The following is a 17,734-nucleotide window of genomic DNA, read 5'->3' as shown; positions in this document are numbered from 1 at the left end:
CTGGTTATTCGAAAAGATCAAATAGTTATCAGGTAACAGTTTTCCATCCCCATTCGTCAAGAGTTTGTCAGAGCCGGCTACATAAATTAACTCTAAACTACTTTTTTTTTAAAAAACATATTTTTATTGAATTTACAACCTGACACAAAGCAGAACATGAAAACACCCCATCCCCCATTTGCCCCCCACCTACTACCTTCCGGAAGGATTCTATATGGTTGTCTTTAGTTAGTCTTTTAGCTTGTGGCCTTGTTTCATCTAGTTGAACATATCGCGGATCCTTCTTCTGTGTGGGCACCACCATTGTCTCATAATCGCTCTGCAGGTAGGTGAGGACTGATCCCCAGTATGTCCGGAACCTGCGTTGTTCCCCTTGGATATTGTACGTGATCCTTTCCATTGCCAAGAATGACCATACTCTCTGTAGCCACTCGCATATTGTCGTTGGGGATTTCTGTTTCCATTTTTGGGCTATTGCCAGCCATGCCGCTATTAACAGTCCCATGAAATTACACTTCTGTGACTTAGTCGGACGCTTCTCTCGGGGAACCCAGAGGCCGCACAACCACACCTCCACCCCCAGCCCATCCGACTCTGTGAATATCTCTCTCAATTGTGTCTTGACTTCTCCCCAGAATTGCTGAATTGCCGGACAGTCCCACCATATATGCCTCCAATCTACCACCGACCACCCCCACCCCCGACCACACTCCCTCCAGCACTTATTGGAGGTTCTTGGGTACATAGCATGCAGTCTTTCTGGAGTATAATGCCAGTGAAGTAAGATCTTTGTCCACATCTCCTTGGTCTGAATTGCTCCAGTGAGCTTCGGAATTGCCCCCATGTGTGTTCCCAGTGTTCCTTGGAGAGTGTTTTTTCTCACCTCTTCATATATAACCAAGTGACCTCTTCGGTTTGCGTGATCAAATACTTGTAGGTGTCTGAGACAAAGGGCCTCATTACGAGTCCGGCAGGTTACCGCCGGACTCGTATTACCATTCTGCCTCTGTGATTGCCGGAGTCACCAGGGCATTACAACCCCGGAGACCCAGTAATTCCAGAGGCGGAATTCCGTTAATCCCCATTCCCATGGAATCTCATAGGACTCCATGGGAATGGGGAAGTGGAAATGCCAACACCATGCTGTAATGGTGCCGGTGTCTCCATGTCCGCCTGCATGCGGGTGGTGTTAAACCCGCCAGGTCAGACCTGGCAGAAGTGACACCTCCCGGCTGCAGGACTCTTAATCAGCCGGTCCGGAAAGAACAGTGGTGGCGGATTTACCACCACCATTCTTTCCGGACCGGCTGACTCGTAATAAGGCCCAAATCTTTTGTACCTGTGTGTCGTAAGGTAGGTCGCAGCGTGTTTGATCACCCAGCAGTGCCTCACAGTCTTGGAAGGATCTAATTTCTTGCACTTGATACATGTCCCTTACCTTGGTGCACCCCGCCTCCTCCCATTTTCCATAACCGCCCTTTTCCATCCCCAGGGGGAATTCTGGATTGCCGAACATTGCCATGAAGGGGGCCGGGTCTTTAGTCAACGCTCCCTCCTTTATGGCTTTGTCCAAAACGCCTAAAGTCGCTTTCATCACCCGACTGATTTGGAAGTTTGGGTGTCTGTGGCGTATCCCTTTCCATAGGAGATTGCATAGGAGATTGCTACTGCCCTGTCCTGCGAAGCACAGATTTTCTGAGAAGACCCCAGCATCCAATCTTTCAGTACCCATAATTGGGCTGCCGCATAATGCTTGCGGAAGTGTGCGAGGGCACAGCCTCCTTTATGTTTTGGTGCAGTGAGGTGAGGAATGCTCTAATCACGCGGGGGGGGGGTCTTGTTTCCCCATATGTATGCCATTATTACTTTTGATAAGAGTTTTGAAATAGGATGCCAGGATTCTAATCGGGACTGCTTGAAATAAGTAAAGCACCCGGGGGAAGGATGGTCATTTTTACCGTTGAAATCCGGCCCCACCATGAGATAGACATGGGATTCCAATGCTCCACATCCCGCTTGATCTTCGCCAGCTGTTGGGGTAGTTCTCTCTGTATAGTTTATCTATACTATCCGTCAGTGTAATTCCCAGGTAATTCACCCCTTTGTCTGCCACCTTCAGCTGTAGCGCTGAGGCCTGTTGTAGTATCGCTCCCGTTTCCCGCCAATATAAATATTTCTGATTTTTGTCCATTGATCTTTAGTTCTGACAATGCTCCAAATGTTTCTATCTCCTGTAAGAGGAGTGGCAGTGTCCTTTCCGGGTCCCCCAGTGCCACTAGCATGTCATTCGCATATGCCTCCACCTTATGCAACTAGCCAGCCATGTCTATGCCCTTTAGGGCCGGGGAGTCCCTTAATCGCGCCAGAAGAGGTTCCAGGAAGGAATATTGCATATAGGAGCAGGGATAGGGGGCACCCCTGCTTCGTTGCTCTCTCCACATTGACCTTCTCTGAGTTACCCATTTACTGCTATGCGAATACTGGCAGAGACATAGTTGGCCCGTATCATATTAATGAATGGTTCCCCCATACACATCTTTTCCTGAATACGGAACAGGAGTGACCATTCGAAACGGTCGAAAGCCTTCTCTGCGTCGATGGCTGGTAAATGGGTAATCCCTATTTTTTTCTACTAGGTGGATTATTATTGCGTGTCTGTCTGTTGGAGACGAATCCTAACTGATCTTGTGCATTAGTTTCAGGAGGACCCGGGTTAGTCTATTGGCCAGTATTTTCGTATATAGCTTGGCATCTAAATGAATCAATGCAATTGGGCGACATGAGCTGGGGTGCTCTGGGTTTTTCCCTGGTTTGTGGAAGACCAATACTTTTGCCTCATTCATAGACTGGGTTATGTTATCCTTTTCTTTGAAAGAGTTGAAAAGTTTTGGTAATATTGGGGCCAAGATATCTGCGTATGTTTTATAGAATAGTGCTGGATAACCGTCCGGCTTTATTCTTGGGATGTTGCCGTATTACATTTCTTACATCTTCTTCTGTTATTGCCCAGTCTAGATATTGCTTTTCCTCTTCCAATATGGTCTGGAAGTGGCATTTAAGTATTTTTCTTGGTCCTGCCCTTTGGGGTGCTCTGAGGAATGATCGGGTCAATGTTTGCCCTTTGCCGTCTAGCAACCCTTTTACTGTTTGCCGATGTTGCTTTGCTTTTAGCTGCCTTGCCAGAAGTTGTCTGCTTTCTTCGCCTTGATACAATACAATGTTTCAGGTGTAGTAGATGTCTTTCCGCTCTTTTGGAGCAGATGGTTTCTAGCTGGCCTTGGATGTGCCTCAATGCTTTCTTCAATTTGGACTATGGGTTCTGTGCTTTCTCCATTTGTATATCTGTCAGTTTTCTTTCTAGTTCCGATTCCCATTGGCGGCTCTGTTTATCCCTCATTGCTTTGAGTGCAAGGAGTTGTCCCCTAGTCACTGCCTTGAAGGCTTCCCAAAAGGGTCTCCCTTGATGTCTCAGTGTGATTATTTTGAGAAAAATATTCTATTATTCCTGTCCTGGCCATATTCCCCAGGATCGGGTTTTGGATGATATCAGATGGGAGCTTCCATCGCCAGAGCCCTGCCCGTCATTGAGAGAGGGTGAGTTCCACCCTTAACGGGGCATGGTCGGAGAGGGATTTCGCTCCGATTTCCGCATGTTGCATTTTCCCCAGAAGCCCTGTCGAGGCCCATATATAATCGATACGGGACACTGAGTTGTGAATTTATGAGAACGAGACTGTATCCCCTTTTTTGCACATTTGTCGCCAGATGTCTTCCAGAGACAGTGTCTCCATTTTCATGCGGAGAGCTTTTGATGGTGTTCCCTGTCCCTGTTGTCCGGCGCCTGATCGGTCTGTAGTTGGGTGCCAAGAGAAGTTGAGATCCCCCTCCTAGTATTATCTCACCTGTGGCGAATCTTTCTAGTTTATCCACGGTGTCCCTGAGGAAGCCACCCTGGTGCGAATTTGGGGCGTACATTGCCACCAGTGTCAGGGGGTAGCCCTCTATTAGAGTGTTTTCAAATATGTATCTCCGAGTATGTATTTTGTTTTTGAAGGTTCAACGTTTGGTGAAAGGCTAGCAATACTCCTAACCATTTCTCTTTCTCATTTGCTTGAATGATTTGGTTCTATCCTTTCAGGCGAAGCTTCCCTTTGTCCTTTTCTTTTCTTTGGGTTTCTTGGAGCATTATGACATTGTATTTCCCCTTGTGAAGGAAGTGTTCTTTTTACCGGGATGTTCAGTCCCCTGACATATGTTAAAATTCTTATCCCCCTCATTTTTTAAATTGTAATATCTCTCCTGTTGCCTCATGTCCCCTTTCTGCCCGTTCGTGAGTCCTTCCGGATCCCCACCCCGCCTATATTCCCCCCCTCCAACCTTGCAACCCCCAACTTGCAACTTCCCCCCCACATTCCCAATAACTGCCCTGAGGAGGGCTCTGGAACCTATGGTTTCTTGGGTGTACTGCCTTCCGCACCAGACCCTCGGGATACTAAGGGATAACTTAGTGGGGGTTCCTAAACCCCACAAGGATTCCATCGGGTGGCACCAGGAGGTCCCTCCCCCCTGCTGTCACCTGAGGTCTGGGATGTCACTCCTAGTCCCATTTCGGGAGTCCGTTGGTATTTCTTTCCCCGGCAGACTGCTCCGTCACGTCACTTGTTCGACGTCCAGGCTGTATGGCGGACTGGAGCTACTTTTTCTTGCCGGGTTGCCATGCTTTCTTATCGTTTTCCATTCCCAGGGATTTTCCCTCTGGCTATGATTTCCCCTCTTGATCCTGAATGTTCATTAGCTGAAGGCCCTCTTTGCAGGTGGGTATTCTTCACAGTTTCCCTTCCCACGTGAAAAGGAGTCCGAAGGGAAATGTCCATTTGTACCCGATCTGTTTTGCAATGAGTTCTTTAATTACTGGGCCCATTTCTCTCCTTTTCTGTAGAGTCGACTGCACTAGATCCTGATATAATTGTATTTCCACTCTGTTCATCCTTACGTGGTGCATTGTCCTTGCTCTGCAGAGGATCTGCTCTTTCTGGGTGTAGGCGGTAAGTGCGATCAGGACGTCCCGGACACATGCTCCGGGTTCCCCTGTTTGTCAGGGGCTCACCCAGTGTATTCGGTCTATTTTGATGTCAGCATCTTCTTCAGAGGAGAGAATGTCTTTGAAAACTTGTTGGACCGCTTCATTAAGATCTTTATCCTCTACTGATTCTACCATCTCCTTGATTCCAATATTCGATCTCCGGGAGCTGTTTTCTAAGTCCTCGCACTGGAGTTCCAGATTATTTGTCAGGCGGGCCAGGCGTTCCTGTACTTCTCCATGTTTTTTACAATTCCCTCCAGTGTGTCTGTCCTCTCGCCGAGGACCGCCACCTCCATTTTCATTTCCTGGATCGCTTGTTTCATCTATTCTTTCACGGTTTCGAATTGGACGGAGGTCATGAATTGGGCTTGGAACTCTTTAAATCAGGATTGCAAGTCCTCCTTAGTGGCCATCCCAGTTTGTGTCATGCCCTGGTCTGATTTCTGATGTTGATCGTCTTCACCCTTTCCTTTTGATTGAGCGGTGGCATTTGCACTTCAAAGTTGGTATAGGTTTGTTTCTTGTCCATGTGTCGGAGTCTGCGTAAACTTGATATTCAGGTTCTAGTCTTAAGCAGGGATTTGATGCATTTTGCCATTTTAAATTATGACATTTTATGAAAGCCATGCTTTAATTATTTGTGCCGTTTTCGGGGTTGGAGCTCCTTTCCAGAATGTGCTTGAGACTGGCTCTCTGGATTGTGCTGGTTGGGGTGTTCGATTCCTTTCTTTGGGTGTCACATGGACCAGCACTAGTCAGTATTTAGCTGAAGGATTCTTATTCCTTGCCTGGGATATCCGGTCTCTTTGCTGCGTTCTGTGCCGTGGGCCCCTTCTGTCTGGCGGGGACCAAGTGGTTCCACCTCTCTCTGAGCGTAAAGCTTCCTTAACTTTCCCCCACTCAGTTGCATTTTGTGTGCTTGCCCTAGGGCTTATGTTGCCTTGCGTTAGCTCTCCTGCCTAGGGTGACTGGAGCCTGTATTTATATGCCTTGTAAGCTTCCTCAGGTTTTCTGGCGTCTCCTCAAGGAGACACTTTCGTTGTTGGTGGATGGTTGGGTTACTGTTCCCCTTTTAAACTTATGCCCGAGACAGTTCTCACGCCTCAATCCCCTTATATTTGTGGCTCCACCAAAATCCCCCACCTCTGAAGCAGGTTGGGAGGCTGCGGGGCTCAGTTTGTTTGCTTGCTTTAGGGGGGCTGCATGGTCCAGAGTTATTCGGGATTCGGTCCCGGGGGGGGGGGGTTGTGGCTTGTGTTCAGTTCGTGGTAAGGTGGCTCGCCTTACCGTGTGCTTTACGGTCATCCCCTGGCTCTTGCCTGTGTCCTCTCGTTGTCGGAGAGTCGTTGATGTCTTCCCTTTGCTCCCCTTCTTCTGTCGAGGAGTTTTAGGGGGATGCATGCTTCCTTTCTGTGAAACCGGGGGAAGCCCGCTCCCGCTCCGGTCCTACAGTTGGTGGCTGTGTAAATCTATATTGCGGCTGATGTACTGTCCGGGTCAGCCCCGCTTTGCTTGCCTAGGACGTTGCCAGTACACGCCTTCATCGCCTGGGTGTGTGGATTCTTGTCGCTCCGATGCGTCCCGCTTCGCTGGTTTATGGGTCCGCACTGGCGCATCCAGGCGGTAGTGTCGCAGTACTGTCCCTGTGCCGTTCCTCTCCCCTCATGGGATGGACGATCCGATTCCCCCACTCCACTTGCTCCTCTTAGGTGGTGTCTTGTGGGATGAGTGGTTCTGTGTTTGCCCCAGGTGAGCCCCACTGCGTTGTCTTTCCCGGCTGAGTTTGCGCTGCGGGCTCGCCGGCTCTCTCGGGTGGGAGTACGCGGCTCCTCCCTCGCTGCTCCTCCTCATCTCCTGTGGTTCGCCAGGTTGTTTGTGTTGTGGGAGTGCTCAATGGAAGGTGAACTGTCTTCTCGTTATTGCAGCCCATTGGGGGTGCACTGTAGGGGCTCTATTCTGCTTTTCTTTCGGTCATCAGTGTGGTGCGGCCCGGGAGGAGAGACGGAGCGGCGCTCATGCATGTCTTCCCCTCGTGGCTGCCATCTTGGAATCCCCTCTAAACTTCTTATTAGAACAGAAAGACCCCTGAGTGAGCCCCCTGGTAATTCTTTCATTTATTTTGTATGGTCCTCAAATCCATTTCTTCAGTGGACCGCTTCAAAACGAGACTCAAACTCCACCTACTAATGATGGAAGGAGCCCCACAGACTATCCCCACATGCCTATCCAAACGAACTAAATGAACTCTCCAGCATTCTGCCCTCAGGACTACTCAATGTTATTTGTATATATAAATACTGGCCCGATTATCTCAATCTTAAACATATCATGTCCTTCAGTCCCTGGTTATATGCTCCGACTAACAACGTCTCCATTGTGTAAATGTCATTCAATAATGCTCTTCTGCGAAGGCAACGTACCCTAGGACTGCATCTGCTCTTGGTTATTGTCTACCTGTAAGTCATTTGAAATCAAATGGCACTCAGTACTTCAAATAACGACGGTACAATAAATGTTTATATGTGCTGCCTCGGTGGTTAGAAAATGCAATGTGTTTAGGATGGCCTGGTGGAAGCAGATATTTTCCTATCATGATTTTGACTTTTTACTCTAGTACTTTTGTATGTTAATGCCTAATGCCATAAAGAGTACCATATACTCCAATATGGCTGTGCAATGAGATTTTCGCTCAGCATTGCTTCCATCACAGTCCTAGTGAAACTCTGCTCCTCTGATCTGATGAAGGCCCTCTTCGGTGCTTCAACCCCCTTGGACTGTTGGACACAAACTGTCCCGAGCCCTGCTTGGGGATCCGTGCCTGCTGAGCCTTTGGAAGTGTCCCGGGACCATCCAGTGGACTGACCATCTCTCCTGGGACACCTTGCTGCAGCCGTCGCCATTATAGTTGCATCCTTGGAACTTGGTGGATCTTCAGCTTGTACAATGAGACATCTGCTCCCGCAGTTTCAGCCTCCTACACTGCAGAGAAGCAGAAAAGAGCCTTTTCTTTTGTTAGACCTAAGAAGATCACCTTATCGCATCTTCTTGTCCTGGAGGTTTCCTGAGTTTGTCTGTCCTGTGTAGGTATGGATCTCTTTGCGCCAGGGTTGTCCAATTGTCCAGTCTTCAGAACAGCATCACCGGAGCCTGAACCAACTACTAGCCGGGCCCAATCCTGATGCTGAAATTGACCTCTGCACCCATTGCCACTAAACCTCCCTCTACCGGACACATTGCAACAGTAAGTGCCCCACCTGCGATAGGGTTGCATGGTTGTAAAGTCCTCACCCTATTTTTCCCTTGCCCAACTAGAATCGGTGGTGGTCTGGTTAAGGATCCCTGTAGTGTCTCCCCTACAGTGGCTGAAGTGGGAGAGAAACCTTTCGGAACTGTACTTACTTTTGGAAAACTTAACTACAGCCTGTGGTCTTTGGGGTAGCTATTGTTGCAATCGAATAGTAACACACCCGAACAGTGTGATTTGTAAGATACTGTGTGCAATGTTAAAAAGTCACAAAAGGTAAACATAATTTCCCAGATCTGATAGTCTGAAGGAAGGACTGACCAATTTCCCCATAACAACTGAGTAAAAAGGAAGTGAAGGTGAAGGCTTTAATTACCTTCAAAAAGTCAGACCAGGTTAAACAATAGAGCAGAACGATTGGAGGTCCATAGGAACTATGTAGGGAAAGTTGCAAAAAGAGAAATCTATCCTATCATAGGCACACGGTTGAAAGGCACTTTCATAAAGGTAACTGCAGCAAACACATTAACCCCCATGATTAATAAAATGAAACTCTCAGAATTATTCTTCTCAATAAGTTCCTAACACTGAAATTGTTAAGACTGTACGGAATAGCACAACGTCTGCGCTTATGAGTGTTTGGGTGGAGGGTTAGAGATAGTGTCTTCATCTTACCTGTAGTGAAAAGGTGCTTGACTGGGACTTCAGGGACGGGACTCTTGGTGATAGCAGCAGCAGCAGGTGAGGACTGCGTACGGCTTAGGGTTTGATGTGGTATTGTGCCCATGCTTAGTGAGGACTGGTACACCTGGAGGTGCTGCAGTGACTGGGAGTCGGGAAACATCTGTAAAAAATGAAAAAAAGAAAAGAGTACAATTGGCAGCAGTCTGGGTAACATACATCAGGCTGCATCAATGGGTGCCCTTGGCAGATGGAAAGAGCAGAATTCAGATACAAATCACGCTGCAGGGTTCAAAAGACCGGTTTGATAAAAGAGCAGAGAAGTGATTTGGTGGTAGGAGAACTGCTTCTATTAACTGTAATAGGAGTATATAAATCATGTATCAGATGTCGGCGTCAATACTGAAGCTTTTTATTTACAAAGTATCATAGATACCATTGCAAGTGCTTTTCAGTGAGGGCTTTTTTTGCCGACTGTCCAGGACACTGCAAACACACACACAACCAATGAAAGTCAACAGTTAAAGTACAACTTACTCATCATAGAGACTCTTCTAGCGGTAGTCCATGTCCACCTTCCTCTAGATGCCGCAGGAGCAATTCCTGCAAAGCATATGGAAAGCAAGGGAAGTCTGTTGTGCATAGGTCTGGATCCTACTGCTCACAGGCCCCAACTCTTAAAGCATGCATTGACTTCCATACCACACTTCCGCTCTCTCCATGCATGCCACAATAGAGAGAATAGGTGTGAGGCATCTGAAAAAAGACATGTGGAAGAGTCACTCTGGTAAGTAACTCGTACCACTCCACTTATCTAGCTTCCTCCAGACTCCTGTGAGAAGTCATCATCAAATATGGCAGAAAGCTACTCTAGTTGTCCAAACAGGTTTTCAAGTAATGTTGGTCTAAAAAGGGAGCCAGACTGGGAGGTGGAGTTCAGGCAGTAACACTTGCAGAAAGCACGGATTGTATGACAAGTGGCAGCACTGCATTTTATTTCAATGCGCACATACCATATGAATTCTACTGATTTCAGCTTGGGCATTTATCCCTGCCAGAGGAACAATCTTCGGAACTTTGTAGGACTCCAGAATACAAAATAAACGAATAAATGCCCACGTAGGCCTTCAATGCCTATTTTCATGGAGAATGGCCAACATACTTTACATCGCACAAAGATGTGGCAATGCTCTCAGTTACTTAGTCTTGCCAATGTTGAATTTTAAAGACCTTCTTGCATTGAGATGATGTAGTGTCCCTTCTGCTTTGGAAGACAGATTTCGGAAAAATAACAGTATGAAAATCTCTTATTTCATGTGTAAACCAAACTATGTTTGGCAGAAAAGAGGGTCGACACCTCAGAACCATCTTGCCCGTGTTGAATACCATGTACAGCAACACAGCCAATGGAATTTCCTCTTACCGAAATAATGGTGTCCAAAACAATGCTCTTCCAGAGGAGAAGCTTAATTGTTGTATGAGATTACACAAACTATCCAATAACGAGTGGGGTAATCAATTCCTTTGCTTCTGTGCTGAAGCCTTGCAAAAGTCTATCAGATTGCAGAACCTTGAGATTGCCATCACACAACCCCAAATGTCGATAAACCAATAAGAACCTGCCCCTTCCTCTGAGATAGCAAGCCCATTTGGTACAGATGTAATAAGGCCTGGTGGTTGACAGGAGAAGGTGGGTCCAATTGCCAGACCCTGTTCAGCTGGCTAGATACTACTAGCAGTAGGCAATATCCTGTGTGCGCCCAGTTTAAGGATTACTTTGTGGATGAAGAAAGAGATGGAAACCCATGAGCAAATGTCAGCAATCTCAACAGCAAAGACTCTCACAGGGAGAGCGGGTCAAAAGCTACCTACGACTCAGACTGCGCACTTCTGAAGAAATGTTGAAAACAGGGAACCGCATCTCTGGATTTTGCAGCTCCCACTTGTTTGGGTGAGACTGCAGTGGAATCCCCTTGTAAATAAAGATGCTACTGCCCTGAAGAGACTGGGGGTGTCCCTTCAGGGCAAAGAAGATCTCCTTAAGATTGGGAAAATTCATGTAGGAAGGCCTTTTGTGTTGAGACTAGAGGTTGGGAACTTAAAAGTAATGCACAATAACGTCCCCAAGTGAACTCTGAAAACGTTTTGCGATTACTGAGACCTCAGGTGGCAATGACTCATGCAGGATTATGTGGTCAGATTTCAGTTGCACCACTGGAGATCCTCCAGAAGTAAATCCACAATATGTATTTGCCGTGATTACAGACCATTAATTTGATTCTAATTCATTGCCAGTTGCCACTGTCTGCCTCATATGCAACCTGGCATGTGGGAGAACCTTAATTCAAGCTGGCATTTGACCAAACTCCCTCCTGAACCAGAATAACAAGGGAGAGTCTTCCCACAGGGTGGGAGGATTGCCTGCCTCATGGCTGTTAGGCATTTTACTGTGGGAAAGGGCCTGCCTTGCCTGTGTGCAGCAGTACAATAATTGAAACAATTCTGTGTAACAATGTGAACTTTGTTTATGAAGATGAAATTATAAAAGGTGGTTCAAAAGAGATTAAAGCAAGACAAGTTATCCAATGATGTGTTGAATAAGTGAACGAGTGGCCTAGTTGGGAGTAAATTCCCGGTTGATGGAACTAACAGGCCAAAAAAGACCTCACTTGTTTGAACATCCAAAGCACGAATAGTAGTGCCTTTTAGTAGTAATGTTTGTGCCCTTTGAGAAACCTTGGGTGTGCATGGCCAGATAGAGGGGAGCATATGAGTGCCTTTTAGTTCTACAGCACATACCAAGCCTCCTGTTGCAGAGGCCTGATGACTGCTGTACAGTACCCATCTTGACGTGCTCATTTGGGCTGAACAGATTAGATGTGAGGAGATTCAACATGCGACATGATCCTTGTGTCTTGCTACATTAATACCCACAGTGAGCAGCTTTAGCGTCAGTCATCTGCCTGGAAGTGAAAACCTTGGTGATCTTTCTGGAAGCAGGAATCTCAGGTATAGGGGGAACTCAGAATCATCTTAGAAGGTGAGACTAGCACAGTTGCGCGCCTGGAATAAGGTTAAGTGGATTCTTCTTTTGAGTGCTAGAGTGGTTGCAACTCTTATGCTCTCCACATAAGGATGATACCTTTTCTTAAGGGCCCCAATCAAAAGGGAGCCACACAAATTAAAGAGGCTAATGATTTCTGGGAACCGCCCACAAACAAGGTGGCAGCATTGCCATCATATACAAAGCCACAATTACACTTCGTAATCACCCATACACATCCTTTGAAGATATCTCTCTCTCTCTCTCTCTCTCTCTCACTTGCTCCCCCATCACACCCACACTCCACCTTTCTGCACCTCATTTTTCAACCTCCTACACACAATCTCAACTTCCACACTGACTGGACTGACTCCACTACCAACAACCACACCTGCCCCTGCAACAACATCTACATCAATCCTATACTAAAGACTATCCTCACTCCACTCAGCCCTTAAGACCTCACAACTCAACACCTATTCCACACACATTGCTGGCAGCACCCTGGACCTTATGATTGCAAGCAAAAATCATGTCTCCATGGATAACTGAATCTGGGTATCGTGATCTGACTACTTTGTTATTTACCTTCACACTAACACTACCACACAAAATCCCACCACCTGCCACACATCCCTCTCACCCCCCAGCCAGACAAACCCAACATATTACAGCCAGTCTTAATACCACTCGTACCACCTCCCCACCCACAAATCCCTCCATCCTACTCCACCAACACAACACCATCATCTCACAGACAATTGACGAAATGAACCCTTTAAATGACAAAAAACCCACAACAATCACCACAAACCATGGGTCAACAGTTCCCTCGTCTCCATGAAGCAGAAAGCCAGACATCTAGAAAGAGCCTGGCAAAAGAACCCCTGCCCCTCAACCAGGACACACCTGAGGCACTGCTGCAACAAATATAAAACCACCATTGGAAATGCCAAAGCCACCCATTACTTCCAAGGACTTCAATCTGCCACAAATCGTATCCAGAAACTATTCACCATCCTCAAGTCCATCTCTAAACCACCATCCATACCTTATGCACCTCCGTTCACTGCAGTATGCAACTCCTTCATCTACTACTTCAACTCTAAAATACACATTAGGACAGCCCTCCCCTCAACTCCCCCACTCCGCCAACATTCGTACACATGGGACACCTTCACTGCCAAAACAAACCCTGCACACTTCCTGAATGATGCATGACCACCGCAAGCTGCATTCAATTGCATCAGCAGCCTAGCTCCCCCACTGACTCAACATCATCTTCTGTCTCTCACATGGTACTATTCCCAAGGCACTCAAAATGGGACAAATCCCACCCCTCCTAAAAAACAAACATCTCTTGACCCCACGCTCCATGAAAACAACCTCCTCATTACTATCCTACCATACGTCGCCAGAATCTGGGAATGATTCGTAACCACCTAACTACAACAACACATCAGCACAAACAACCTACTCAACCCCTTCCAATCTGAATTGAGACCTGGACTCAGAATTGAGACCGCTACTCTTAACATCCTCAATGACCTCTCATAGCATCAAAAAGGACACACAGCACTACTTTTACTCCTCGACCTCTCTACAGCCTTCTACACTATTAACGACACCGTTCGACTAGACATCCTAGCCCACAGAATTAATCTCTTTGACACTGTACTTGACTGGTTCACCTCCTTTCTCACTGATAAGGGGCCATGGAGACAAAGTGCATCCTATCGATTAAACCCTATCCCTGTCAAGTATGGGGTCCTGCAAGGCTCCTCCCCATCTTCACTCCTCTGCAACCTATATGTTGAATCCCTTGGACAGAACCTTAGCAAAAACAATGTACGTTTCTACAAATACGCAGATGACGCAGAAATATGCTCTTCCACACCACAGTCCAAGCACTGGTTTTCTTGAAGCTGGACTATGGAAATGTTTAAGTCACTGGACTCCCCAACAAAACTCATGCTCCCCTGCAAGCCATACAAAACACAGCAGCCAGACTCATCCTTCACCTACCCAAACATTCACACATTGCACCCACTCTTGCCCAGCATCATTTGTCCCCATACCCCAGGCTCCTCCCCATCTTCACTCCTCTGCAACCTATATGTTGAATCCCTTGGACAGAACCTTAGCAAAAACAATGTACGTTTCTACAAATACGCAGATGACGCAGAAATATGCTTCCAGATTTCAGACCCTTCACAACTCCTCACCCTCAAAACCTGTCTTGCCACCATCACCAACTGGATGGCCACCCACTTCCTCAAACATAAATTTTCCAAAACAGAATACTCCCTCATCTGCCCCTCAAGGCACAAACCCAACCTGACCCCCTGGATACAAGAACTCGCCATGGGCAACCCACACATTTTCTTATTTAACTTGTTAAATTTGTTAACTTCACCATCAACCCCCCATCTTTCTTTCACACACCACAAAGCTGCTATCAACAAAACATGCAATCCACAAATACACCTCCGCAAAATCGGACATATCCTTCCTCCTTACGACTTCCACACCACAGTCCAAGCACTGGTTTTCTTGAAGCTGGACTATGGAAATGTTTAAGTCACTGGACTCCCCAACAAAACTCATGCTCCCCTGCAAGCCATACAAAACACAGCAGCCAGACTCATCCTTCACCTACCCAAACATTCACACATTGCACCCACTCTTGCCCAGCATCATTTGTCCCCATACCCCAGAGAATTGCCTTAAAAAGACCATTATATTCAAAGCCATCCACTTCAAAACTCCATCTTACCTTCATGACCAACTCAAACCCATCACCCAAAAACACACCAGACAAGCCAGCCAAAACACCTCCAACACATTTCACTGTGTAAACTCACATGCACACAAAAGAGAACAAGTTACTTAACTGTAACTGTTTTGTTCTCCAGCATGGGTCTGGCATGGATTCACATGCTCAAGAATATTCCCAGCCGTCAGGCAGGAAATCCTAAGTAAAAGAACAAACTGTTTCACTTTTGTTTATGAACTGTCCCATTCCTATAAACCAATCACTGAGCTCTGGGTCATACTGCCCGCAGTCAACGACTGCCCGCTCGATTAGCCCCTCCTCTGGCAGCCATCTTCAGATTTGGTAGCACGTAAAGTGGCAGTATGACCAGAAAGAGCCGCAGAGGGGCAGGACGGTGGGTTTACATATGAATCCATGCCAGATCCATGCTGGAGAACAACAGTTTCAGGTAAGTAACTTGTTCCTTCTCCAGCATGGGGTTTGGCATGGATTTACATGCTCATGAAGCAGTACATAGATACACAACCACGGAAGATGGTAAGGTTCAACAGAAGCAATTACTCTTACCTCCTTACCAGGCTCACCTTCAAGCAAACAGGTTGCGTAGCACTGCTTAGCCGACTCTTGACTCCTCTCTGGAACCTGCCTACGCAGTAGAATTTTGTGAAGGTGTGCGTAGACCTCCAAATAGCAGCCCTGCCGATGTCTAGCATGGGCACACCAGACAGGAACGACCATCATCGGTGCGATCGCTCTGGGCTCTCGGGACGGCCAGGCAGCGGTCGGTTTGCCAACTGTTGACAAAGAGTGACGCAGTCGGAGAGTCACCTGGAGATGGAAGCCTTACACAAGGACTTCGCATGGTTCACGGGACCAAAGTTCACAAAAAGCTGAGAGGTATTCCAGAAACTTTGTGCGGGCCACATAAAACTTCAGTGCTTGGGCCACATCCAGCGAGTGCAAAGTCCTTTCAGCCGGCGATGAAGGAGTCGGAAAAAACACAGGCAACACCAAGGGTTCGTTGAGATGAAATTCCGATGAAACCTTGGGCATGAAGGAGGGGTGCATCCGCAGCACCACCCTCATCTCGTGGAAAGTCAAATAAGGCTGCTTGCAGGACAGGGCCTGGATCTCACCTACTCTCCTGGCAGAGGAGATGGCCAAAAGGAAAGCCGTCTTCCAAGACAGAAACTTAAGCAGAGCTTGATGCATCAGCTCGAATGGGGCCCCCCATGAGCCTAGTCAGCACCATGTTGAGTTCCCATGCTGTGGCAGGCACCTTCAACGGCGGGAACCAACTGAACAGTCCTTTGATGAACTCCTTCACTAGACGGTCTGACTAAAGAAGACCGACCCGGAGACCTGGTGTAGCGGGAGATGCCTTCCGATAGCAATTTCAAGACACAGCCCTTGAACAAATATAGGCTGCATTCTGTGTTTCAAATCATCATCAGAAAACATTTTCTTCACAAAATATCATTTTTAATATATTAATCTTTTGTTAAGCGCAGGTAATACAAAAATTATTAAAACACATATACACAACACATAGTCATATACAAAGTAAAAACACTACCACCTCACAGTATCGCAACTAGTATGCTGGCTTTGTCACACAATGGAAAATGAGATTTATTGAGTTGCCAATAGTGTGGTATGCTGGTTGAATATTTCAGCATACTAGTTGCGATACTGTGAGGTGGTAGTGTTTTTACTTTGTATATGACTATGTGTTGTGTATATGTGTTTTAATAATTTTTGTATTACCTGCGCTTAACAAAAGATTAATATATTAAAAATGATATTTTGTGAAGAAAATGTTTTCTGATGATGATTTGAAACACAGAATGCAGCCTATATTTGTTCAAGGGCTGTGTCTTGAAATTGCTATCGGAGGGGAATGTGTTGACTGTTCCTTCCTTTTGTAGAAATATATATCTCATATCCTCACTTAGTAGGAGGGAATATCACCAAAGTGTGGGGTTTCCCCTGCAGAATAATTCCCGTAGCGGGAGATGCCGCCAGATGCACCTTCGAGGCGTGCGCCAGCCCCGACTTAGCCGAAAATAACAAGTATGGAAGGACTTGGAGGTCCATGACCCTCAGAGGGTTAATCTTCTGTGCCCGGTACAAAGTCGCAAAATGCTTCCATTTGTGTACGTAACCCTTCAGAGTCAACAAAGCCTTAGCGAGGACCTCCCCCCTGCAGTCCACAGGCAGCTCGTAACCACCAAACTCTAATATTGCAGAGCCAGGCCCTCAGATTCAGCGATCCTGGTTTGTGGTGCAGGATTGTGCCTCCTTACCTGGAGAGAAGGTCTGCGGCCACTGGCAGCTTGACTGGAGGGGACGCTGACATGTTGAGACGGTCTGGGTACCAGATTTGCCTCGGCGACGCTGGCATGACGAGGATCATCCTGCACCGGTACCGTCTGAGTTGACTGATGACTCGTGGTAGCAGTGGCGGCAACGAAGGGAACATGTACAGAAACAGGCCTTCCCAATGGAAGGAGAATGCGTCCCCCATGCTTCCAGCTGGGGGGAACCTGCTGGCAAACCTCCAGCACTTGGTGTTCGTGGGCGTGGCAAACAGATCGATCTGGGGACTGCCCCACTTGAGGAAGAGTTTGTACACTTCATCCTGCCGAAGCTCCCACTCGTGGCAAGAGCTCAGCTGCCTGGGGAGGAAGTCGGTGACTGTGTTTTTGACTCCTGCCAGGTGAAAGGGAATGAGGAACATCTCCTGGGTGAAGGCCCAGTGCCACAACTCCTGCGCCTCTCTGGCGCCGGGGATCTGGTGCCCCCTTGCTTCCGGATGTAAAACATTGTGGTGGTATTGTCCATGAAGACCCTCACCACTTTGCCCTTGAGGGACTGAAGAAATGACTTGAGGGACCAAAACACAGC

The 17,734-nt window shown here is 47.2% G+C and overlaps 1 protein-coding gene across 10 annotated transcripts in view; it reads right to left on the bottom strand.

Annotated features, from left to right (window-relative positions):
* The window catches only part of HDAC5 (histone deacetylase 5), a 2,156,790-nt gene that overhangs the window by 516,485 nt on the left and 1,622,571 nt on the right, over positions 1-17,734 (bottom strand). For all 10 annotated transcript variants that reach the window (XM_069634322.1, XM_069634324.1, XM_069634323.1 and 7 more), the window contains one exon: positions 9,003-9,171. In XM_069634322.1, the coding sequence (XP_069490423.1) occupies positions 9,003-9,171 (169 nt within the window). The remainder of the gene's footprint in view (positions 1-9,002; positions 9,172-17,734) is intronic.

Source organism: Ambystoma mexicanum, chromosome 13 (assembly GCF_040938575.1).
Source record: "Ambystoma mexicanum isolate Mex_15411 chromosome 13, UKY_AmexF1_1, whole genome shotgun sequence".
Classification (NCBI taxonomy): Eukaryota; Metazoa; Chordata; class Amphibia; order Caudata; family Ambystomatidae; genus Ambystoma; species Ambystoma mexicanum.
The sequence above is the reverse complement of the archived record's forward strand: the minus strand, read 5'-3'. Positions and strand labels throughout refer to the sequence as shown.